This window comes from the organism of the source record quoted next, unplaced genomic scaffold (genome assembly GCF_019419815.1).
Source record: "Pyrus x bretschneideri cultivar Hongxiangsu unplaced genomic scaffold, Pyrus_bretschneideri_v1 Contig141, whole genome shotgun sequence".
Classification (NCBI taxonomy): domain Eukaryota; kingdom Viridiplantae; phylum Streptophyta; class Magnoliopsida; order Rosales; family Rosaceae; genus Pyrus; species Pyrus x bretschneideri.
Window position 1 is genome coordinate 1 of NW_025999437.1, and position 27,483 is coordinate 27,483.

The 27,483-nt window shown below is 40.8% G+C and overlaps 1 protein-coding gene across 1 annotated transcript; it reads left to right on the forward strand.

Annotated features, from left to right (window-relative positions):
- The first annotated feature begins 8,698 nt into the window (after nt 1–8,698).
- On the forward strand, nt 8,699–9,604 carry LOC125475363 (F-box protein At3g07870-like). The gene has a single exon (XM_048580071.1). The coding sequence runs from the start codon at nt 8,699–8,701 to the stop codon at nt 9,602–9,604; it is 906 nt and encodes a 301-aa protein (XP_048436028.1).
- Nucleotides 9,605–27,483: the final 17,879 nt, after the last annotated feature.

The window sequence follows — 27,483 nt, forward strand, 5'->3', positions numbered from 1 at the left end:
GGGGGGGGGGGGGGGGGGGGGGGGGGGGGGGGGGGGGGGGGGGGGGGGAGGGGGGGGGGGGGGGGGGAGGAATAGAGGGGTAACTTACTCCAAGGGTTACGCTAAAGGTAATAGAGTTTCAATTTAAAGTGGGCCTCCAGGCACCTGCCTGTTTGCCATATGAGGCCCTTTTAAGTGAGACCTAGGTGCATGCCTTGTTTGCCTTGCTTATGGACCGCATCCGAATGTGTTGAAGTCTATATCTTTTGTTATAAATCTTTTAATTCATGTCCAAATGCTAATTACAACCCTCTAATTATTTTATGAGCATTGGATTTGTGGCTAATCTTTTTAATATGGTTAATTACAAGTCCAAAGTCCAAACCAAGGGGAATATTTTGTTTTTAATTGGACTCTCTTAAAAATTGTGAGATCAGTTTTAAATGCATTTTTAGGATGTGAATCAAATTACTTTGTGTTCAAGTTGAGAAACAATTTACAAACCCTAGTCCTCCTTTTCATTAGGATCACGTTTACTACAAGAATCTGGTTTTCCATCAATTACTGACACACTTCGCATTCCGTTGAATTGAGTGTGAGATTAGAAAAATTCTTTGAGTGAAACTCTTCAAATCTAGCAGATTATATCATCCATTTTGTATGTGCGCAAAGATTCTTACTCCGCGTTCAGTGGTGTGCGATCAAAAGGAGACAAAAAACTGCTTGCTTGCTTCAAAAATTGTACTGCATCGTGTTGGTAAGGTATGTGTATTGCGCGGCTCCCCACCAGGTTTGAATAACGTATGTGCTTCTTTTTCTGATTAAAAAAAAAAAAAAAAAAAAAAAGAAGCAGCTTTTTGCCGGAGGTTTTTTTTTTTCCCATGTGTTGGTGACTTCCGGCATAAAAGCGTTTTCTGCTCTTCTCTTTCTTATGTTCATTTATATTACTGGTGTCTTGCATTAATCCTGTTGTCTGTGTTGTATTTAAATCAATTCACAAAGCACGTTTATGGATTGGTTCACTGTCATCTAAGTTTGTTTAGCCCATCCATCTACGATCTTCAACTTATAAAACCATATTTTTGAAAACTCACTTAACTTATGCACATCATCTGTTATATATATAGTTTTGTGTCAACTTATAATACCGTGTTGGTATGTCACATGGTTTATGAGATTATGAGTAACGAATTTCAGTGAAATTGTAACATCATGTCGATTATGTGACAAAAAATATTACTCCTTATAAGGATCACCCTAACTGTGTAGTGTGTACTATACATATATACCGCCATTGATTCTCTAACGTCTCTACAATTTGAGACAAAAGAAAAGAAATGCCATGAAGCCAAGGAAAAGAGTGGCAAAGATAGCAGCAATTGCAACCAAGAGAAAGGGGATCCTGGCAAATTTGAACAACTTCCGCAGACTTTAGTTACTGACATTTTCTCAAGGCTCTCCGTCAAGACAGTTTTCAACTGCAGGTGTGTTTGCAAAGAGTGGCTTTCTATAATTTCTGACCTTCAATTTATTCATCTCCATGCTTCAAGATCACCCAACGGCATCTTGATCAAGGACTATCCCCCACATAGAAGATCAAAGAATGCTTATTTCACCCATGTAGACCAATGTGTTGGCTCTGATTTTCGGCTTGAGAAAATTAGGTTTCCCTCCCGAAATAACCTACCACCCAAGGGAGCCTTTCATAATTATATGATAAACTCATGTAACGGTCTACTTTGTTTTTCTGGAAAGGCTAATCAAGATTATTACATGTTTGTGTGCAAGCCAATATTGGGTGAGTACATCACCATTCCACCTTCCAATCAAAGTGGAGACGAATGCTTTTGTGTTGGACTTGGTTTTAGCCATGTGACGAATGAGTACGAAGTGTTGCAACTGAACAATAGCGAAGTGGCTGAGATATACACCATTGGTACAAGAGCATGGAGAACCATTGGAAATTGCCCTCAGGAGTTTTGTAATTATTTACCGTTCAATGCTTTTCTGCATGGAGCTCTTCTTTTGCTTAACCCTAACATATTTGCACTTTCTTGCAATAGCGGAAAACAGTTATGCATTTGCACCATAGAGCATGTTTGATCCGCGAGTGCTGGGTTTCTGATCTCATAAGTACTTTTGACTTCGACAGAGAACAATTCGGATCACTATCCTTACCTAGATTACCAGAGAATCATTTTTCTAATATGTTGGTATTGAATGTGGTGGGAGATTGTCTCCATTTATGTGTGATTGGTGTTGATTCTCTCAAATTGGTCATGTGGGCTATGAAGGAGTACGGTGTTCAAGAGTCTTGGACAAAAATCATTGTTTTTGAAAGCTTGTATAAGTATCACAGGGATCTAAGCTGGCAGTCGTATGAACATATTATGTTTCTAAATAATGATGAAATCCTGCTGTTGTTCAACAATAGGGATGTGTTTTGTTATAATCAAGAAACTAAGAGCTTCAGGGAGATATCAATTCAAGCGACTACATCGCCCTTTTTAGCAATTGCTTACAGTCCCTCCCTTATTTCGCTCTACGATGTTGCAGAAGGAGAAGAGGTGGAGAGGTACTGATCAAGTTATAGTCTTCACTTTTTACTTGTTGAACTGTCGAAGTTAAATCTTTTTTAAGACAAACGTGACCTATGTTTTTGCATTTTTCAAACATGCATAAAAAGGTCGTATGAGTTCTACTAATTATACCTAGTTCTGCATATCATGATATACGCGCTGTTTACTAGGCCGCGACGAATGTGACATATCCTAAACTTAAAGCAAACTTTTTGTTAGATATAGATGGCTTTAGTTTGTTTACCTTTCTTTGGTCACGTAAGAGATGATTGTTTCTTTTTCACTGAATGAGGCAAATGATTTTTCTCTGGTAAGTTAGCTGCATTTCTGTGTTACAACTCTTAGTTTTGCTTTTTTGGTTGGGGAAGTTGATTATATCCTTCATTTATGTCATGTTTTCAGGGTAGGCAACAGTAAGAAATCTGAAGGGAGTCACGGCGGTGGTGCCGTCCGCGGTGAGCACTTTCATTTACAAGGAAAAGAATTATGTTAAGCATTTGGTGGGAGGCACGGGGTTCAATGCTTAGATGCAAGTTCCGAGCTCTTCTTCAATTACTTTTGTATGAAGATTAATCGTTGGAGTGCAAAAAAACTCACCTTGTATTCTTCGGCAAATTTGCTTCTATGGATACCAAAGCATATGGTAAAAGAGGCCACCAGAGAAACTGATCTGCTTCTGTAGATAACAAGGGGATTACAAAGCTCTTGTTATAATTTAACTTTTGGGCAATTACCACTTTACTACTCTTTAAGTTTTGCAGATCTCGCACTCAACTACACTTGTTTTTTTCATATCACTTTCATACATAAAAGTTTGGTTTTTCTGTTTACACTTTCCCATCAGTACACCAGCATACCGAGCGTGCCAGGCTACTTACGTCATGCAATGGTTTGGTGTGTTTAAGTGTAGAAGTAGAAGTTGAAGTATCAGGTTCAGATTTCAAAGATTGGCGTCTTATTTAGGAGAAATTTTCATTATGTCTGAAATATATGATGATATAATATGCGTCATTATATAGGTGAAGAAAAGTTTTATTTTTGAAGTGTCTCAGCATTATTTAATGACATGTGATGTACCATCTTATGTTTCGAGCACACTAAAAACTCTCTCAATATAATTAAGGGTAAATCTCAGTTTATTACTCTCAAGTTTCGTGATTTTCAACATTTTGTATATAAAGTTTTTTTTCGTCCCAAAGTTATACTTAAAGTGTTAATTTTGGGACAATATCATACATCCGTTAGTATGACTGTTAAGTTTCCCGTTAACTGATCATGACATAGTGCCTATGTGGATAATGACTGGACGCCATGTGTCATCAAGGGGTCCACGTGGAAATTAAAAATTCAAAAAAGAATTTCCACCCAAAATTTTAACTCATAACTGTGTACTGCCTTCCTTTTTTTCCCGCCAAAATTTTTTGAAAAAATAAATAAAATTAAATAGGGAAAAAACCACAACTTTCTATTCCAAATTTGCAAATTTAATTCCAAACAAACTTTCAATTCGCTTTCCAAAAAAAAAAAAAAAAGCTTTCAATTCTAAATCTGCAAATTCATCCTTTAAACTACTAACTACCAACGAAGTTCACAATAAAGTTTCAAGGGTTCACAACAAAGTTCAATTGTTAACAACTTTCAATTCACAACAAAATTCAATATTCCAAGTTGTACATCCTCCAATTCACAGGAAAGTATCAAAAGACCACAACTTTAACAACTAATGGGTTAGGTGTTCTTCCAACATATAAGTACACAACTAAACCAAAATAAGAGTACCAAAAACACCAAAGATCTGTCCAAAACACTAAAGATCTATCCGAAAGTTGTTTCAAAAAAAAAACTAAGGGCATATTCAACTATAACAAAATGAACCCTTAAACAACCTAAAGCATTAAAGCAGCATCATGGAACATTCATCCTCCTCCTTTTCTGACCTCTTGCAGTAGACTTTGAAGCATTAAAGCAGCATCATGGAGCATTAAACAACCTAAAGCATTAAAGCAGCATCATACCTCTTCACAAGCCATGTCACTTTGCAGTTACGATTTTCCCTCCAAATCCTCGGACATTCATGTTTCCTAACATAAGTTTTCACTTGCATTGAATCTTCATGTACACCCTAGAAGCATACAATCTCCATGCACAGTTTTTCTCACGCTTTGCACTAATCTTCCATTTCTCATTCATTTTTAGCTTAATAGAAGGTGCATCATGCTTAATGGAGTGAGACCATACTGCCTCTCTCAACTGTGCAGCATCTCTGAACTTCAATCCCTTTTTCAAAATTTGGATCATGCCTATCGATTTCTTCATTGAACTCAGGGTAGATGACATTCTCATCACATTTTGAACCTGAATCATCAACACTGTGTAGGTCATATGAGTCTTCTCTCTCATCATCAAGTGGAACATCTTCTACATCCCTTGCATCAATAACGTCTTCTGGATGTTGGTTCCCAACCCCTTCACCCCTTTCAGCATCTCCAATCACAGTGTCTACAACCGTATCATCTACTGCACGATGATCATCATCTTCCAAACTATAGTTACTGTCCACAAACTTATTATCAATAGTGTCATCTTTTGCATTTACTGCCACAAATAATGCATATTTATTAAAAACCTAAACTTTGCAAAAATAATTGAATACTGAAATTAAAATTGCAAAAATAAATGTTTCAAAAATTTTACCTTCATTAGCTTCTAGTTCTGGCCCTTCATTAACTTCTTCAAATCCTTGACCTTCATCACCTTCATCATCTTCATCACATTCATTATCAGCATTGAGAGGACCATCTTCAACCTCATCTCCACTTCCTTGTCCTACCTCAGTTGCTTCAGCCTCATGCTCATCATCACCATTGTAGGCTATGTCATTCAAAAGACATAACCTTTTTTCTAAGTGATCAGCACCCCTTTTTGCTCTACCCTTCTTCAGTTTTGATCCACTTCCCTTTGTAATCGAAATTGCCACTCTCAATTCCTCAATATCTTATATAGTAACACCTTTTTTAATATGCCACTCTTCATGGCAGCTTGCTTCGGACATAGAAGTTCTAGGTACATTTCTATTTCCCTAGTCCCTGGAACATACTTGCACATTTTAGCCACATCTTGGTCCCGTTCAATAAGCCTTAATCCCTCCCTATAAGACATCTTAGGAATCCTACAGTGATACAAGATAAACTCATCATATCCTAACTCCTTAACCATTTCATCAATCTGGAAAAAAGACATGAAGTCTTTATCTACGTAATCAAACCAAACCTCAAACCCTCCCATATATGCATTATCAGACCACTTCCCACCGTGGTTAATTTTAAGGGTAAATAATTCAGGCATGCATGCAAATTCAAGGAAAAAGATTTTAAAACCCAAAAAGTTAACCCAAAACACTAACTTGTGGGACCATGAGGACAAAAAGGTGAAAACAAAACCATGGGGACCATGAATACATGGTTTTTTAAAGGCTGCAATTGAGACCACAAATGAAGACAAAACCACGTGCACATTGAAAACAATTAACAATGCAGGAAACCCACTACAAAACACAATTCCACAAACCATAGGAAAAAAAAAAAGGGATTGGAACTCACAAATCCCTAAAATTCAAAATTGAAAAATCCGGAAAACCTAAGCCCATATTATCTACGCTTTGAAAATGGTGGGTTACTTACAATAAACTGGTGTTTCAGCTACTTCAATTCTCCTTTTTTGCCACCCCATTGCCAGCGATGGCTTCATGACAACCTTGTCCAGAAACAGTTCCCCTTCTTTGATGTGAAAAGGTGTGTGCAACGTATAATGGCGTGCGATCGATAGCGAGTTGGATCGATCGCGAGGTGGAGTGACGACGAGGTTGAGCGACGACGAGGTGGATTGACAACGAGTTGGTAAGGTTTCGGACAGAGATGGAGGATCAAGATTTCTGGGGGTGTGGGCCTTAAGTGAAAAATGGTTTTCACTTTTGCTTTTTCACTTTTAATTGTTCATATTCTCAATTTTGAATTTTGAAAATTTGGGTTTTTTTTTTTTTTTTTTTGTGTTGAAATTTTAATTTCCATGTGGACCCTTTAATGACACTGGCACCCAGTTATTGTCCATATGGGCGCCACGACATCAGTTAATAGGAGACTTAACAGCCAGACTAACGGATATATGAGACTGTCACAAAATTAACACTTTAGGCATGACTCTGGAACGAAAAAAACTTCATGTACTAAATATTGAAAACCACAAAACTTCATTAAGCGTAAGAACAGAGAACATGCAAATAAGACAAATATCCACCTCTTTCGAGCATTTACATATTCTAAATTTACAACTCCTAATTATATGGCACTTTAGAAAATATCTACTCTTTGGTTCAAGCCTCATGCATTCCTACCAAGTAATCTACTTTGTAAGCTCCAAAGATAATGTAAATAGATTGATAACATGGTGATTAGGAATTTAACAATAGACCAAAACCCAATAGGTTGGCAATTAAAATTAAGGGAACTTTAATGAAAAGTTCTCGGTATTACTCACTTTAATGAAAAACCACATTTTTACATTAAAAAGTCAATCATAGTACTATTCACTTTACCCTTTATTTTGTCCTTATCGTTAAAATTTAAAGTTTTCAAGTCTTTTTAATTAGTTTTCCTTAAAATTAAAGATTATTCATACTAAGGGCTTCATCTAAGCTCTAGCAAAATAAATATTTTCAAGTAAAAGTAAAAGAAAGATAAAATCTAGAATCCATGACAATGCATGTCTCAGACTCTCAAGCTCTTCTTCTCTCTAATACTTGAGTATTGTATATTGAATATAGTGATCTTGTAGAGAGCTTAGGCATGCCTTATATAGTAGAGAATAACAAAAACATCTATCAAAAGGTCTAAGAAAACTCTCTTGAAACAAAAACAAGCTAGGAAAGAACTCCTTGACTTGGGACATACCAGCCATTTTGTACGCTAGATTTGGCGGGTCTTTCCACCTTTTAAAACTTCTGGAAAATTATGGAAAACATAGATTTCGTGATAGTAAAGAAAAAATATTCTTAAACGGGTATATATATTGCCAAATATTTAGGGGGTGTAGTCAAACTAAGATTTTAAAGGATTTTAAAGAATTTTAAAAGTAATAGATTTGATAGGATTTAAGAGGATTAAAGACTTCTACAAAATTCATATGGATTTTTAAAGAATTTGAATGGATTGTGGTGGAAGGATTTGAAATCCTAGAGGGTGAGGTTGGATTCTTTTTAGTTTGGTTATATATACTTTTGGCTCTTAAATCCCACAAAATCCACAACTTATTGAAATCCTCCAAAATCTTAATTTTTTTAATACACTTGGATTTGGATGGATTTTAAAATCCTTTAAAATTGTTTAATTGACTACACATAGATTTTAAAGGATTCTAAAATCTTTTAATTAACTACACCTAGATTTGAATGGATTTCAAAATCCTTTAAAATCTTTTAATTGACTACACTAGGATTTTAAAGTCTTTTAAAATCCTCTCAAATCCTAGTTTGACTACATCCCCCTTAATTTTCTAGCTATAGTAAGGACAAATTTAGTGAACAAAATTGGGTTAGTTTTGTGAGAATCGGAGAATATTGCCAAAAGGGCTTTATAGCGAGAAAAATGATTTCTCGCTGCAAATTCCTTAATTTGCTGAAAGAATAATTTGTTGTAATGTATATTATGACACATGATGTACTATACGACGTGTTTCGGACACACATAAAAAATTTATCCATTTGAGATGTATAAGAGAGAATAATCAATTACTAATTATAAGAAAAAAAAATTAAAGAGACCTATAACTAATAAATACAAATCATCCCTACCTATTTTACATTGCAATAATCAATCTTAATTAAAGTGCTTGATTCCTACATATAGAAATGAAACTCACCTATACTAATGTGTAACTAGGTGTGTTAAGGGCGTTGTACACGTATTAGATGATTTCTTCTTTCTTGATTACCATTTGACATTTGTCATTTGCCAAATACATGCAGTTTATACGTGCCAATTTAGCAGGTAAGAAAAGTTTCCACAACAAAACATGCAGGTGGTGGTTCTTCTCTAAAAACACTATATCCCAGTGCTCCGGAACTTTCCCAATACCAGACACAAAAAATGGCGAGAGAAAAGAAAGGAAATCCAAAGAAAAGAACAGAAGGCAGTGCAGCAATCAGCAGCAAAAACAAAGAGAAAAGAGAAGGATGCAACAATTTCCTACAACTTCCAAAGGCTTTGATCGTGGAGATTCTCTCAAGGGTATTGTCCATCAAAACCCTCCTGAATTGCAGGTGCGTTTGCAAAGAGTGGCTTTCTTTAATTTTCGACCCTGAATTTACTCGTCTCCACGCTTCAAGATCACCCATTGGCATCTTGATCAAGACCTATCCCCCTATAAGAAAATCTAGGAGACTTGATTTCACCCATATACTAGATTCTGCTGGTTCTGATTTGCAGCTCGAGAAAATAAGGTTTAGTCCCAAAAATAGCCTGCCCATCGGGGCCATGCCCGAATTTCGCTTGATAAACTCATGCAATGGCTTACTTTGCTTTTCTGGAGCTAATAGAGATTACCCCTGTTTTGTGTGCAATCCGATTTTAGGTGAGTATATTACTATCCCACATACTGATAACACTCGAAATCGAAATAGTTTCTTTTTCGTTGGACTTGGTTTTAGCTCCGCGATGAATGAATATAAGGTGTTGCGAATGACCAATGGGACCGAGGCTGAGGTTTACACCATTGGTTCGGGAGTGTGGAGAAGTATTGGAAATGCTCCTGGGGACATTGATCAGTTGCCATTCAATGCTTTTCTGCATGGAGCGCTTCATTGGGTTTCATATAGTAGTAAAAGTCCCGAGTTTATACACTCTTTCGACTTTGAAACAGAACAGTTTCGACCCCTACCCGTCCCTAGCTTACCCGTGAATCAATTTTCGGATTGTTTCCTTTTGGAAGTGATAGGAGGCTGTCTCCATTTGTGTGTGTTTGGGGACGATTGTAGTAATTTGACATGTGGGTAATGAAGGAATACGGTGTCCAAGAGTCTTGGACTAAAGTTCTTGTTTTCGAAAACTGTACGATTGTGTAGAGGAACTGTGCTGTGATGTGTATGAACCAATTATGTATTTGAGTAATGGGGAAATCCTGATGTTGTACAATAACCGCGCTGTAGTTTGTTATAATGGAGAAAGAAAGAGTTTTAGGGAAATAAAGATTACTTGGACTCAGGCGCCCTTTGAGGCCATTGCCTACAGTCCATCCTTTGTTTCACTCTACAATGTCTCAAATGGTGAAGATATGAAGAGGTACTAAGTTTACATTCCAAATATAGACATGTAGTAATCTAGTTACATTTCTTTACTGCTACTTTTATTTTTCGCTTTATGAGTGTGGAATTTAATGTTTCTTAGGCAAATCCAACCTTCGAATTTAATGTCTAATTATCTTCTCGAGTCCTTAGCACTTCTACATTCCTAGTAATATTTGAACACTTTTGAGAAGAAAAAGACAACATGTTATTCATATGACTCATAATACATGTAACAAGTTCACTGCCTATTATCTATTGAGACATTAAGAATACAATTTTTCAAAATTTCTCATCATGAACCAACTGGGGTAGCCCATTGGTGAGGGTGGGTAGGACGATGAGCAGGAGTAGGTTAAGTCAAGTGTTCCACGTACCAATGTATGCTTGATTTCTGTTCAGACGAAATTGACGATCAGTTTTGTTATTGTATATTTTGTTCTAGCATTTTGTTATCTAGGAATTTGAAAAAATAAACGGATGCTTCAATAGTGGTTGAGACATTGGTCACTGATACACTCTTTTTGGCATGCTTACCATGTGTGGCATGAAGGGTACAACGACATGAGAAATGGCTGTTTGCTGAAGGGAGTTACAATTCTGCCAGTTCTTGGATGCCACCCCGAAAGTACACAAAACTGAACTCAGGTTGTGGCTGTCCTTTTGGAGAGGATCTTCCTTGAGCCGTAAGTTCTTCGGCGCGTTGTCATAGTTCCTATTATGAATCTGTTTTCTTGTGCCTGTTTGATGGTTATTTTATCCTTTTAATTTCATTTCCTGAATGCATGCTGAATGATTTTGTTTCTTTTCAGCTGGATTTCACTGAGTGCATTCACTCTATATGATCGGCACTTGGGTTTTGTTGAAATAGTTAAGGGATCCCAATATCTCAACAATGTTTTGAGTAGCTCTTCTTCGATCTCTTCCACAGCAAATAAAGAAGAAGACTGCCTTTTTAGCCATCAGAAAAATTCTGCTTGTATATGCGAGTGATGGCTTGTCTAGAGGACAACGGCGATCGGAAACTTTTGTTAACGTCTATTCTATAGTAATGTGTAAGTGTGAGCCGGGGGTTGCCCATATGGTAACAGAAGAGGCCCTCCAATTCAACACACAACTACCCTGCGCAAAACCTCTCAAACATCTTGAGATTTTTTTATTTTCTTTTTTCTGCCAACACACATTCAGTTTGGATAAACAGCATTGTGAAGGCAACCAGCGAACATCTTCAGTTTGAATAAACAACATTGTTGCCGTAGAATCAGCCGTTCTCGGAGCACCTTTAGTTTGGATAAACAGCATTGCGTCGAGGTTGACTGGTTATCTATCTAAGTCTCGGTCGAAAAGGATTTTCGAATCCTTATTGGCAGAGGTCATCTCATTAGCCATCTCCGCGAAGTGAGGTGTTACAGGTTACTACATTCAGCACATTGAAAGTCGAATTTGATATTAAACTTCGCAAAACTAGCAGCCTTATCTTCAGGCTCTAGAACCTGAAGGCCGAGACGTGTTCCATCCTCGGCCGCAGTCGCAAGATCAAGAAGTTACCAACGCGTTCAACGCAACATCAACACATTTTACTCCTAGGCCGAGCTCAGCCGATGAGTTGGCACGCCCCACATACAATTGAAGGACGTAGTTAGTTTATTAATTACTCGGCATACGCGCCACGTAGGCTTTGTAATTTTTAGGGTCAACAGGTTGTATAGAAATGTGGTATAAAAAACATGTGGTATGAATAGTATTACTCGAAGTTAAAACCTGATGGCATTACAGATTGTTACAAAGCTTGCTTAGTGGTCAAATGATATAGTCAAATCGAGGGATGATTATCACAAGACATTTGCTCCGGTTGCCAAACTAGTCACCTTTCATGAGCTTCTTACTGTTGTTGCTATTCAAAATTGGCATGTTCGCCAACTTAATGTCAACAATCGTTTTTGCATGGTGACCTTGATGAGGATGTGTTCTTGTCACTACCTTGGATTCAGACGAAAGGGGAGACTCGAGTATGCAAGCTTAGTCAATCTTTGTATAGGTTGAAACAAGCCTTTAGATAACGGTTTTTGAAGCTCTTTACAGCTTTCAAAGCAGCTGGTTTCAACCAATCGAAGGTGGATTATTCACTTTTCGTCCAATCCCACAAAGGTAGTTTCATTATCATTCTTGTATTTATGGATGATGTAATTTTGGTGGGCAACAACATACAACACATTGAAGCAACCAAACATTTTCTATCCAAGCAATAAATTAAGCTCAAGAATCTCAGCCAACTCAAATATTTCTTGGGTATCGAGCCATCGAGGTGGCCCGATCATCTGAGGGCATTTCATTATTTTAAAGGAAATATGCACTTGAGATACTTGGAGAACTTGGGTTTTTGGGAGCTAAACCAGAGAAGTTTGCAATGAATCAAATTTAGCACTCACATAGACTAATGGAGAGCTCTTAAGCGACCTGTCATCATATAGGCGTCTTGTGGGAAGATTGATCTACTTAAGGATTACCAGACCTAACCTAGACCTAACTTAGTTTATCTTGTTCATGTGCTTAGTCAATTTATGGACAAGCCATGAGTCCCACAACATGAGGCAGCATTTTTGGTTCTCAGGTACCTCAAAAGACCATCAAGATAAGGCATTCTTCTGTCTGCCAAAAGCACAATGCAACCAAGAGCATTCTATGATGCAGATTGGGCTTGTTTCAAAGATATGAGATGATCGGTAACAAGTTATTATATATTTCTTGGGCAATCACCTATTTCCTGGAAGAGGAAGAAGCAAACTGTAGTAACTCGTTCAACGGCCAAGGCCAAATATTGCTCCACGGCCACCACCTGTTGTTTGTGCTCTCGCAGCACCCTCATAAGCTTCTCCTCCTCCATTGCCGTGAGACTTGATGAAATGATGACGGGCAATGTTTCGCCTTCTCCCAAAAACACATACTTCAAATGGTCCGGCAACGGCTTAAGTTCAAGCGATGGTGCCTGAACAACAGAAGGTAGCATCTTAGTGGAAACTGAATTTGAAAGTGAGAGTGGAACCTTACCATATTGTTGTGGCAATGACTCAAGGGCTGCCACAACCTCAATTATTTCTTCACTAGAACCCATTGCAAAGAATTCCTCCTCCTTGCCGTGGCCTTGCATTGGCCCAAATCCTTCATTTTTGCGCTCTATGGCCTTAGTGATGATTGTTTCTAGGGCGTCCTCGTTCAATTCTTCAAGGTATACCTGCGCCAAAGAATCGATAACATCAATGGAAAAACAAGAATGGTCATCAACGGGATATCTCATAGTTTCAGAAATATTAAAATCAATCACTTCCCCATCGAATTCCATTGTCAAGGTGCCTTTGTATACATCAATCTTCATTCGGGCCGTCTTCATGAATGGCCTACCAAGGAGAATCGGCAAAGATGTAGAATGGGCTGAATCCTCCATGTCTAGGACGTAGAAATCAGCCGGAAAAATTAAATGGTTCACCTGCACAAGCACATCTTCCAAAACTCCTTTTGGATACGCGTTAGAACGATCGGCCAATTGTATAATTACACCATCTTGTTTTAATTCACCCAAATTCATAGATGCATAAATAGAATAAGGCATGACATTTATGGATGCACCTAAATCAAGCATGGCATGTTCAAAACGATTATGTCCAATCACACAAGGAATTGTGAAACTACCGGGGTCTTTGCACTTGGTAGGCAGTTTACGTTGCAAAACAGCGGACACATTCTCGCTTACCTTCACTACCTCTTTGTTTTGCCCTTCTTCTCTTTGTATTGCATAGGTCCTTGAGGAATTTAGCATACTTTGGAACCTGTTTGATTGCATCGAGAAGCGGTATGTTCACTTGCACCTTCCGGAACGTTTCAAGAATGTCCTTCTCGCTTTCTTCCTTTTTTTCTTGCATGAACCTGCGAGGAAAAGGTACATTGGGCAGATTAGGACGTGAAGTACATGAATTTGAACTTAAATTACCTGATTTGGCCGAGTTAGGGTGATCTGCCTCAGGTTGTGTCGTCTCTTCATCTACTTTCTGGGTAGATTTGGGATTGTTTGGCTCGGTCCCAACTTCTTTTCCACCCCTTAGGGTGATGGCCTTGGCGGATTCGAATCCTCCCTTTGGATTGACTGTGGTTGAGCTAGGAAGCTTTCCTTGTTCTCTAATCTGTCCAAGGAACTCAGAAATCTGCCCTATTTGTTTCTTCATATCCATCATCTCCTTCTCGTTATTTTCTATCCGGTTGTTTTGATTTTGCAACCCCTGTGAAATAGAGGTTAGTAATTGCATAGCTTGATTACTTTCCAAAGACGTACCTGAATGAGATGATGCCGAAGGTTGTTGGGATTGTTGGGGTGCATACGGCTTGGAATAAAAACCAGGGGGGTTTGGCCTAAATCCTCCTTGTTGGGCAGTTTGTTGTGGCTCCCTCCATTTGAAGTTTGGATGGTCCCTCCATCCGGCATTGTAAGTGTTCGAGTATGGGTTGTTTTGATTTTGTCCTTGGAAACCAATTGCATTGGCAGATTCCCACCCACCATTCTCGATTAGTTGAGGGCACTTGTCGGATGGATGCCCTTGAATTGAGCATACGCCACAAACTTGGTGTTCTTGTGCTTTTGGACCAATCACAACCTGAGAAACAAGAGAAGTAAGATTAGCAAGCTGTGATTGAATTTCAGAAATAACACTCACCTCATTTACACTTTGTTGCCGTGGGGCTTCCCTTTGGCCCACTCCTTCATATTGTTGAGCGTTGAGCGCTCGGTTGGCTATGAGCATCTTGGCATCCCTTGGTGTTTTGTCCACCAATGCTCCTCCCGCTGATGCATCAAGCATTTGACGTTCGATAGGAAGAAGGCCCTCATAGAAGTATTGAAGGAGAAGTTCCTCCTTCATTTGATGTTGAGGACATGAAGCTACAAGGCCTTTGAAGCGCTCATAATAAGCCGGGAATGTCTCACCATGGTTCTGTTGAATACCACTAATTTTCTTCCGTAGGAGAATCACTCTCGAAGTAGGGAAGAATTTCTCCAAGAAAGCACGCTTCATACTCTCCCACGAAGTCACAGTTCCCGGGGCTAGTTCGTAGAGCCAATCTTTGGCCTTGTCCATAAGTGAAAATGGAAAGGCCTTCATCTTCAGTATACTCCCATCCACATTGACGGGGGTCATGCTCGAACAAACCACCTCGAACTCCTTCAAGTGTTTGTTGGGGTCTTCCATAGACAAGCCATGGAATTTCGGAATATGGTGTAACAAACTGGATTTGAGTTCAAATTCGTCAGTCTTCCCCTCTGCAGCCGTGGGGTATTGGATACAAAGAGGCAATGCATTATCCAAACCCGAGGCCGAAAGCTCCTTGATGGTTCTATTATCTGCTGCCATGGCTTGTTCTTCTTCAAAAATCTGATCCGTGGGCTTTTCTTCTACACCGACTTCGTCTTCTTCAAGCCTAGGTTGTGGTGGAGGTTGTGGTGGCTCTTGTTGACTCCTCGTTCTCCTCAAAGTGCGTTCAAAATCACCGTCAAAGTCGGAGATGTTCTCTATAATAGGCCGAGAGCGACGAGTCATACACAGTACCTAAAAAAAAACAAGGAAACAAACAAACTAAGAATCTGAAATAAGAATGCACGAAAAACTAAAAAAAAAAATATATAAAAATAAAGACAAAGGATTAGCAAAGTTGCTAATCCCCGGCAACGGCGCCAAAATTTGATGCGAGAATTACTTGACACTCAAATTAAACCCTCGTTTGACAATTGTAGTAGAATGGATAAGTGAGGGATCGTTCTAGACCGGGGATTAGGAGGGCTTGCTAAAACCTTCTAAATTGACTTAAAAACATAAAAACTAAATTAAAATACTCTTAACAAGACTACTATGACTCAGAATGGCTTTGAAAAACTCAAATTGTCTAAAACAATCAAATTGACTCAAATAGAAGCTAGAACTTGATTTAGATGAATTTGCATTTATTTATGACTCCAAAAGCTTAAAGATACAAAAATAAAACATATACGAATGATTAAGACTTAACAAAATAGGGGGGGGGAATTGTGGTTGGACGATATTAAATTAAAAAGACAGAATATAATTAAAGGCAAAATGTAAATATGAATGTGATAAAATATGGATGATGGAATAGCCAAGGGGTTCTTCTCCACACATGTTACACTTGCATACAAAATTGATCAGTTGGTCTTTCGATAAGTTGTGAAACTCAATGCTCCAAGTTAATTAGGTCCGCTTAAATTAACTTTCAGATTTCCCTAGATTCGTTGGATTGAATGGAAAACGCATTACAACCAAATTATTCTTAATCAAAGTCCCTAACTATGGAATACGCATGATAGAGACATTCAACAAAGATCATTAAGTTCAACGGAAATCATAAACATTGACGATGCATTCGTTACTATGGAATACGCATGAAACTTATGCCAAGAATTCGTTTAACGCGATTGTTTATAAGCAACCTCCACTACTTGTGAATATAAGTTCATAACGATTAGATGAAATTCACTTATATTCTAGCGTCATATTCATGCATGAAAATTAAGCGCGCATTCTTAATAAACATTCATAAATAAATTATCAATCAAACGGTTAAACAAATTGAATCCACAACTTATGAAATTCCAACGAAAGTTAATCAATTCATATTGCAAATATAAACATAGTTTTGAATCACCCCCTAGCTAAAGGGGGTTTAGTTCCTCATAAGTTTGAAATCAAAGAAACCCCTAAACATTCCAACAACTCAAACATGAATTGTATGAACGTTTAGGCACTCTTCTCTTCCAATCCTTATACGTACAAAACAAAGAGAATTGAATTTAAACTTTGAAATCAAAGAAACACCCAAACATTCCAACAAGTTTAATTTGAATTGTATGAACGTTTAGGCACTCTTCTCTTCCTCGTTGTTGTAGCACAAGGTCTAAGGTGAGCTTTGGGGATTATGTGAAGTGTTTTGGAGGGATGGGAAGTGGTTGGAGATGGAAGAAAAGATGCAAAATGGAAAGAAACTCACGGCTAGGGAAGGAATGGAAGTGTTTGTGGTGTGTTGCGTATGAAATGAGATGCTAATTGAATGGGGAGTGAATGAATGAATGCTAGGGTATTTATAGGGGTAATGGAGGGAACATATGGCTGTTTGTTTAAGCATTTGTGTGGAGGAATGATGGAAAAACAGCTAGGACACATGTGAAAACTGGAATTGCACAAGGGGAGCAAAGGGAACCCACGGCAATTAGAGTTTGTTTGATGATGATGCATGTGATAGGTGGGAACAAAGGGTGAAACATGGCACAAGGGGGCTTGAATGAATGATTGAATGTGCATGTGGATTTAAAGAATGAGTGGTGGTGTAATGATGAAGTGAATGCATGTGGAATTAAAAGGAGGAAAGCTGAAATTGTGAAGGGAAGGCACGGCAATGTATTTTGTAAAAGGGAAGATGGTGTGTGAATGCATGTGATTGTAATGTTTGTTGGTTAAAGATGCATGTGGATGTATTATACAATGGGAAAGTATGTGATTGAATTAAAGGATGCAAAGTGAATGAATCATGAATCATTGTGGATGAAAGGTGGAAGTGCATGTGTTGATGACTAGGTTAGTGGGTGGAAATCTGAAAATGGCATATAGGAATGGAAGCTCACAGTTTGAATGTGTGAAGTGTGTGTGAATGCATGTGAAGATGCAATAAATAATGCATGTAGGGTTAGGAAATAATGAAGAAATGCATGTGAGATGTTTGGAAAGGAATAAAGAATGAATGGTGGAAATGTGAGTGAATGATGTGCATGTGTGAGAATGCATGTGGAATTAAGAGGAGTATGGAAGTGAAATAAATGAATGATATGTTAAGTGATAAGTGAATGATATGTGGTGAGTGATAAGTGAATGGTTTGATAAGTGATAAATGAACTAGTTTAAAGGGCTAGGGTTTAAGTACATAGAATGGGCCTAAAATAGGTTGGTTTGTATGGCATAATGTGTTAAGCCCAAGGCAAGGTGAATGTAATTGGGTTAGGGCCATTGTTTTGTGTCTTCAAGTGCATACAAGGCCTTCAAATTCGTCCATCTTCTTGGCTCCATGGATAAGCTATCCAATCCATGCCCAAAAATGCTCCAAATGGCCTCAAAATGCACTTTCTTGCTCCCTAGGCCCTTAGAACCTGAAAACACACAAAAGAAACATAAAGGACTAAAATAACGAGAGAAACATAACGTAAATGCACGAGAACAAGCCATTTAAGTCGCATGAATATGCTCCTATCAACAAACACAACCCTTGTGCCGCAAATCCCCTTCCATTTCTGTGCAGTTTTTCTCCTCCATTGCAGCCACTATCCAACCACTTCCCATCCCTCCAAAACACTTCACATAATCCCCAAAGTTCACCTAGACCTTGTGCTACAACAACGAGGAAGAAAAGAGTGCCTAAACGTTCATACAATTCAAGTTTGAGTTGTTGGAATTTTTAGGTGTTTCTTTGATTTCAAAGTTTAAATTTAATTCTCTTTGTTTTGTACGTATGAGAATGGAAGAGAAGAGTGCCTAAACGTTCATACAATTCAAGTTTGAGTTGTTGGAATGTTTAGGGGTTTCTTTGATTTCAAACTTATGAGGAACTAAACCCCCTTTAGCTAGGGGGTGATTCAAAACTATGTTTATATTTGCAATATGAATTGATTAACTTTCGTTGGAATTTCATAAGTTGTGGATTCAATTTGTTTAACCGTTTGATTGATAATTTATTTATGAATGTTTATTAAGAATGCGCGCTTAATTTTCATGCATGAATATGACGCTAGAATATAAGTGAATTTCATCTAATCGTTATGAACTTATATTCACAAGTAGTGGAGGTTGCTTATAAACAATCGCGTTAAACGAATTCTTGGCATAAGTTTCATGCGTATTCCATAGTAACGAATGCATCGTCAATGTTTATGATTTCCGTTGAACTTAATGATCTTTGTTGAATGTCTCTATCATGCGTATTCCATAGTTAGGGACTTTGATTAAGAATAATTTGGTTGTAATGCGTTTTCCATTCAATCCAACGAATCTAGGGAAATCTGAAAGTTAATTTAAGCGGACCTAATTAACTTGGAGCATTGAGTTTCACAACTTATCGAAAGACCAACTGAGAATCAATTTTGTATGCAAGTGTAACATGTGTGGAGAAGAACCCCTTGGCTATTCCATCATCCATATTTTTATCACATTCATATTTACATTTTGCCTTTAATTATATTCTGTCTTTTTAATTTAATATCGTCCAACCACAATTCCCCCCCCCTATTTTGTTAAGTCTTAATCATTCGTATATGTTTTATTTTTGTATCTTTAAGCTTTTGGAGTCATAAATAAATGCAAATTCATCTAAATCAAGTTCTAGCTTCTATTTGAGTCAATTTGATTGTTTTAGACAATTTGAGTTTTTCAAAGCCATTCTGAGTCATAGTAGTCTTGTTAAGAGTATTTTAATTTAGTTTTTATGTTTTTAAGTCAATTTAGAAGGTTTTAGCAAGCCCTCCTAATCCCCGGTCTAGAACGATCCCTCACTTATCCATTCTACTACAATTGTCAAACGAGGGTTTAATTTGAGTGTCAAGTAAATTCGGCATCAACCATCAAGACATACATCACATTTGAGTACCTATGCCCATATAGTTTGGTCTCCATTCGGCGTGCTTATACTCTTACGAATATAATCACAGTGACCGAATTGGGCTCCGACGATTTGTGAACTCCGTAGAATTAGTAGCCTTGTCTTCAGGCTATAGAACCCAGAGACCGAGAGTGTTCCTTCCTCGGTCGCAATCGCAAGATAGAGAAGTTAACGACGCGCTCGACGCGACATCAACAAATTTTACTCCTCGGCCAAGCTCGGCCGACGAGTTGGCACGCCCCGCATTCAACCGAAGGACGTAGTTAGCTTGTTAGTTACTCGGCCTGCGCGCCACGTAGGTTTTGTAATTTTTAGAGTCAACATTTTGGCACGCCCAGTGGGACCTTTGTGCTAAACCTTCGGAGTTCATGACCGTTGAAACACGGTCTGTAAAGAAGAAAACAACCATGGGAAAGTCAACATCTGACTTACCAGTGCAAGGCCTTGGGCAGGATTTGCACCCTGCAAAAAATCCGATCATTATTGCGCCGCCCGAGGGCACAAGTGTGACACGCCGAGAAAATGAAATCTATCTCGGCGGACAACCTCACAACTCAGCGGTCCCGAATCAAACGGTGGGCATGTTTGTGGAAGGGATTGCGGAAGATTGCGACGACGATGGTGGGGAAGGTTCCGATCCACCAACTAGGACGTTTCTTCGGAGACGACTTGATAAACAGTATCGACAGGTCGAGCAGTCGATTGGTCAAAAGATGAATGATTTACTAGAAGCAATACGAAGTAACAACAATACACAGACCCGGATGCTTGAACTGTTGGTTAGTAAAGCCTTCGAAGATGGCCAGGTCAGCCAACCTCGGCAGCTTTCTACGAATGTTCCAATACAAGCCGAGAGAGGGTCCGCCGGCCGCAACCAATCACCTTAGAAAAAAGAGATGGATCGGGAAATAGATCCGAGGGACCAAGCCAGGGAGAAGAAGCCGCTTCTGTAAACATGACCGAAGTCCAGAGAATGATTGACTCGGCCCTAAAGAAGGGGCCGAAGTTTCCAAAATTCATCCATCCCTACCCGGCTTATGTAGAAAGGTTTGAATACCCACGAGGTTTTAAGATCCCTGATTTCAGTCTATTCGCCGGGGAATCGTCGTTATCCTCATTAGAACATGTGGCTCGTTTCACAGCGCAGTGTGGAGACATCAATAGCGACTTCTATAAATTACGGCTGTTTAAATTTTCACTGGTAGGCTCAGCTTTCGCCTGGTACATTAATCTCCCGCCCAACTCCGTGCAGAGTTGGGAAGAGTTAGTCGAAAAGTTCCATGAACAATTCTATCGGCCAGGGATGGAGATGTCCGTATCATCATTGGCCAGGATGGCTCAAGCATCCGATGAATCTCCAATGGAGTACCTAACGAGGTTTAAGTCGGCCAGGAATTGGTGCCGAGTACCACTCCCCGAGGTGGAATATGTCAGGATCGCCCTCCACGGATTAGACGTGGAATACAAAAAGAGTTTTTGGGGGCAAATATTCGAGATATGTACGAACTTGCTCAACACGTTGAACAGTATGATTATCTGCTCCGAGAAGAAAAGATATCCAAGTCACCATCCCAGAGGACGTTGTATAAGAATCCCACGGTTAGCTATGCATTGGCCGAAAGTGAGGATCCTCAGTATGCTAGTGTGGATGCGGCCGAGATAGTAATAGATAAACCCTACGTCTATAAGGCTTTGACTCAAGTGAGTTCCAAAGACACCAAAACCCGTTCGGCCGCCGAGGAAATGAGTAAGTCATAAAAAATATACACTTTCGATATCACCAAAGCTGATGCAATTTTTGATCAATTATTGGCAGCAAAAATCATCAAGCTTCGGCCGGGCCATACCATCCCTAAGGCCGATGAATTAAAAGGGAAAATATACTGCAAGTATCATAATTCTAATAAGCATGCAACCAATAATTGTGTTGTATTCCGGGACACAATTCAAAGTTGGATCGAGAAAGGAAAGTTGAAATTTCCGGAAAAGCAGATGGCAGTCGACGTCAATCCCTTCCCTTCAACAACAATTGGTATAGTGGATGCTCATCTTCCTAAAAACAAAAGGAAGGCCGAATACGTCCCAGTACAGCATATCCGTAGACGGAATAGTCAAACAAAACTACAGCTTGATTTATTTTCGAATGCACCACCTACGGAACAATTGGGGCCACCTACCGATGAGCCTATGACGGGGTCAAGTTCCGACGAAACTCATAAATCAAAGGTTTTATGTGACCATTGTAAAACACCAGTTGAACCTGGGAAGAAGACATCTTCAACACTCTCCACGACCCCTACAACATCACCGAAGGGACTTGGTAAAAGTCCACGACGTCAAGTGTTTGATCGACTCGACCCACAAGTATGGCCGAAAGACCAGGCCCTGGTCAGGCGGCGTCTTGACTTCGACGTACCTTTCTATAATGAGGATTATTACTCGCTCGATACCCACAGTTCGGGCTCGCCAGCCAATCGCAAAACCTTCAAACCACCCAGGACATCGGATCAACGCTGGTACAGTTACAATTCTCCGACTGGCGTATATACGACGCTGTCTAAATCTCAAAAACGTCGCCGCCAACGGATAGATTGCATGGCTCGACGACGAGAAGCGCAGGCCAGCCCTGCCAACCAGTGGCAACCAAAAAAGGCCATGGAAAATATTAGTGAACGGCCAACCCCGACTATCATAACCGAGTTAGTCGAAGGGAAGAAAGTAGCAGCTCCCGGCTTCGAAACAACTATTGAAGAGTCTGAGAAACGTATCAAGATCCTTCTCCGGCCTGGGGAGATGAGAGCTCGTCTCTAGCACTTTAGACAAGAGGCCGAAAGGAAACTTTCTCCGGTACCACCGCGCGAGCCGTTTATCAAAATACGGCGCAACTTACACCCCCATTCCTCGGTGAATCCCTGGAGTACATGCGAGAGTTTCATAAGAAATATTCCGCCAATGACTTGTACGGACTACCCAAGGCGTGTCAGGAAGCCCTCGACCTAGCTCTAATTTGCCCTGATGCCGAGCAAATTATTCAGAAAACTTCCGACCCAGCGATCAAAGCTAGGTTCCAACATATACGGGAGGCTCGGGTCCTTGGTTTTGAGGTCGATCCTTACACAGATATTGACGCCGCCGAATTACCCTTTTCACTCGAAGACCTTCAGCATTTGCGCTATCATTTCGAAGTTTTCTCGGCTGTATCTCTCTTCGGCCTCACGACCGACGAGGAAAAACGGATAGCACAGTTGGATACATATCTAGAAACAAGGAACGCCCGCATTGCCTATGAAGAACGAGCTCGTATAACGAAAGACCAACATAAATCTTCGGCAGTAAACATAGTCGAAGAAAATAGCCAAACCAAACTCGACTTGGTCAACACGTCTCAGATACCGGTTCTTACCAAGGCACTCAAAAGTTTGATTGAGGATGTTCCACCGATTGCTACTATGGTTAATTCTGCCGAAGACGACGACCACGATCCGATGGGTCCCTCGGTCCTCGAACATATGGAGATCAATATGGTCCACGTCCTACCAGCTGAATTCCAACCACGTACCCACCAGTCAAATTTCTTGGACGGGGACGTGGTCACCGAAGAAGCAACACAAGTAAATTTCGTCGCAAACGACGACGACAGAGAAGCCCGAAGCGGGGACAACCTTAAGGCGGCTTTGGCCGAACTATTTCCCCGTTCCCCCTCGGTTAATCTCCAACACCTGAAGCCGTTGTACGTCACGGATCACATCGAAGGATTTCCCATTTCTAAAGTGTTTGTCGACTGTGGAGCCACAGTCAACATTATGCCGATGTCCGTCATGAAGGCTTTACGCCATTCTGATAATGAACTTATTCCATCAGGGATCACTATGAGCAGCTTCGTTGGTGATAAGTCTCAGACCAAAGGAGTGCTCCCGTTGGAAGTTAGCATCGCCGGTCGTCAACACATGACGGCATTCTTTATAATTGATTCCAAGACCGACTATAACGCATTACTTGGCCGCGACTGGATCCACCAAACCAGTTGCATTCCTTCATCACTATACCAAGTCCTTATCGTTTGGGATGGCAAATCGGTCGTAGTCCACCCAGCCGATAACCAACCATTTGAAACCAACATGATTCAGGCTCGCTATTATGATGATCACGTCGGCTACATCACCCTCCAAGGCCTTAACGAGGATGGGTGGCCGACGATAATTTCGGTACAGAAAGTGATTGAGGTCGGCGCCGAGACTGTCCAACAGGATTCGGCGAGACTTGGCTTGGCAGATTTAGTCACCAATGCCGATGATTGATCACACCAAGCAAGAACGGCGTCAGGCCGCGGTTTCATCCACAATGGAAGGTCTGCTGGCCCATTGGTACGCCATTACCAAGCAACCAAATTCCGGCATCAATTTAATCAAATTTTTGGCCGAAGCGGATAACGGCCCCGTTCTATCTTTCGATAAAGTTCAGGCAGTACCGGCCGAACTCGAAGACCATCGGCCCCAGGTCAAGGACCCATTAGAATAAGTTAATGTAGGCACGGCCGATGATCCTCGAACATTGTTTATCAGCGCGTTACTCCCACCGTCCATGAAGGTCGAACTCCGTAAGTTACTCCAGGAATTTAAAGATTGCTTCGCGTGGAGCTACCATGAAATGCCAGGCCTCGATCGAAACCTTGTGGAGCATGAGCTACGCATTAAGGACGGGTGTAAGCCTTTTCGGCAACCCCCTCGCCGATTTTCGACCGAGGTACAACTCGGCATTAAAGAAGAATTAGTTCGGCTTCCAAAAGCCGGGTTTATTAGGACCAATCGGTACGTCGAATGGTTGGCCAATATCATCCCAGTGTTGAAGAAAAACGGTGCCCTTCGCATCTGCATCGATTTCCGTAATCTAAATCTGGCTACTCCCAAGGACGAATACACAATGCCAATCTCAGATTTGCTAATTGATGCCGCAGCTAATCATGAACTGCTATCTTTTATGGACGGCCATGCGAGTTACAACCAGATTTTCATCGCCGAAGCCGACGTCCACAAGACGGCTTTCCGTTGCCCTGGGGCACTTGGTACTTATGAATGGGTAGTCATGCCATTCGGCCTCAAGAATGCCGGCGCCACATACCAACGAGCCATGAATATGATATTCCACGACTTAATCAGTACAATCGTCGAAGTTTATATCGATGATGTGGTGGTAAAGTCTAAACGCCGCCAAATGCACCTGGATGATTTGCAGCAAGCGTTCCTTCGCATGCGCAAGAATAAACTCAAAATGAACCCGGCCAAGTGTGCCTTCGGTGTTTCGGCCGGTAATTTCCTAGGATTTTTAGTGCACCATCGCGGCATCGAAGTCGACGCAAATAAAGCTCGCGCCATCATTAGCGCTCCACCTCCGACGACAAAGAAACAGCTCCAGTCGTTACTCGGGCAGATAAATTTCCTCCGTCGCTTCATCGCCAATTCGGCCGGTAAGATGAAGGTATTCTCTACACTCCTTAAACTTAAGGATACCGACAAATTTGAATGGCGCGAAGAACATCAAACTGCATTTACGTAAATCAAGGTGGCCCTTTCCACCCCGCCCGTGCTGGTTACACCTTGTCGCAACAAACCCCTTAAATTATACATTTCGGCTGCCGCTGAATCCATTGGTTGTCTCCTCGCGCAAGATAACAATGTAGGGCGTGAACAAGCTATCTTTTATCTTAGCCGAAATCTGAACTCACCAGAGCCCAATTATTCACCTGTCGAAAAACTTTGCTTAGCCTTGTTTTTTGCCGCATCCAAGCTTCGGCATTACATGCTCCCATCAGTTACGCAGGTCATCGCCCAAACAAACGTGATTCGTTACATGCTCACTCGGCCCATTGTCAAAGGCCGAATCGGGAAATGGACGCTCGCCTTATCCGAGTTCAGCCTTCAATATGTACCCTAAAAGGCCGTCAAGGGGCAAGCTCTCGCCGACTTCTTTGCCCAACACCCTTCCCCTTATGGTTTTGAGGGAGGCGACGTCGACATCGGTTTAGTCACCACACGCGATAACCATTGGACTATGCATTTTGATGGTTCCAGTACTTCGACCTCGGCAGGTGTCGGTATTGCAATTCAGTCGCCTGACCACTGCCGATGGTATTTTTCTCTCAAGTTGGATTTCAGCTGCACAAATAATCAGGCCGAATATGAAGCCCTTATTATCGGCCTCCACGTTTTACACGATCTACGGGTCTCCCGCGTTCTCATCCTCGGTGATTCCGAACTTGTGATTAACCAATTGAACGGCATGTTTCGTTGCATGAGTTGTACTTTAGCGCCCTATCACATGGTCGCCACCTACCTGGCCGAGTCGTTCGAACGGATCACATTTGAACATATTTCATGTATCCACAACACAGACGCCGACGAACTCTCCCAGATCGCCTCCGGAGCACAACTCACAGGGGGCAAACTAGGCCGAATTGCAGCCACAAGCCTGCGCTCGTACCCAGCCTTGGTCAATCGGCAAACTCTCCAGCGCACACACGTAATACGCACAAGGGTAATGTCGCTCCCATCCCTACTAGAACGAGGAGACCCCGTAGAAGTATGTGCAGTCGAGGTAGAACCAGATGATTGGAGAAAAACGATGTTACTGTACCTCGATAACCCCAATGGGAGACACGACCGAAGAACGAAGGTCCTCGCCACGAATTACGTGTCGTACCAAAATGAATTATACCGCAAGGGTGAGGACGGGTTACTACTATTATGCCTCGGCCCACACGAGGCTGCCCAAGCAATGGCCGAGGTACATGAAGGAATTTGTGGGGCACACCAATCTGGACGAAAAATGCGCTGGTTGCTTCAACGACACGGTTATTTTTGGCCCAGTATATTAAAGGATTGCATCGAATATGCACGAAGATGCGTACCATGCCAAATTCATGGACCCGTGCAGAGAGCCCCGACCGAATTACTCCACTCGGTTACTAAACCATGGCCGTTCAGGGGATGGGCAATGGACGTAATTGGCAAAATCACGCCATCGTCGGGGGCGGCGAAACACGCGTGGATAATTGTAGCAATTGACTATTTCACTAAATGGGTCGAGGCAAGATCATACGCCGAATTAACGGCCAAAGAGGTGTGCAATTTCATAGAGGAGAATATTGTGACCAGATTCGGCGTGCCAGAAACGATCATAACTGACAATGGCACCATATTCATGGCCGATAGGTTTAAGGAATACGCGGCAAGTTTAAATATCCGACTTGAGCAATCTACACCGTACTACCCTCAGGCAAACGGGCAGGCTGAGGCAAGCAATAAAGTGTTGATCGGCATCCTCGAAAAAATGGTAAGAGAGAAACCTGGGTTGTGGCATTTGAAGTTAAATGAAGCATTATGGGCATACCGAACTTCATCCCGGTCGGCCACTGGAACCACTCCTTACGCGTTAACTTATGGACACGACACTATGTTACCGGTCGAGTTGAGTATAAGCTCATTACGAGTGATCGAGCAGAGTAGTTTGTTCAGTGTCGAATATAGTCAAGCGATGCGACAAGAATTAGAAGACTTGGAAGAAAATCGAATCCACGCGGGTCACTTATTGATAGCACAAAAGAAAATTGCCGAGCGAGCATATAACCAGCGTGTAAGACAAAAAACGTTCGGCGAAGGAGAATTAGTTTGGCAAATTGTGTTACCTGTCGGGATTAAAGACCCCCGATTTGGTACATGGTCGCCGAATTGGGAAGGGCCATTCATCGTTCACAAAGTCCTCAGCAAGGGGGCATATCATCTCAGAGATCGGGCAGGTTCAGTTCACAAATTGCCGATTAATGGAAAGTTTTTTAAAAAGTACTATCCAATTACATGGGAAATGCAAGAGTAAAAGACCATTGTGTAAATAAGAACCATT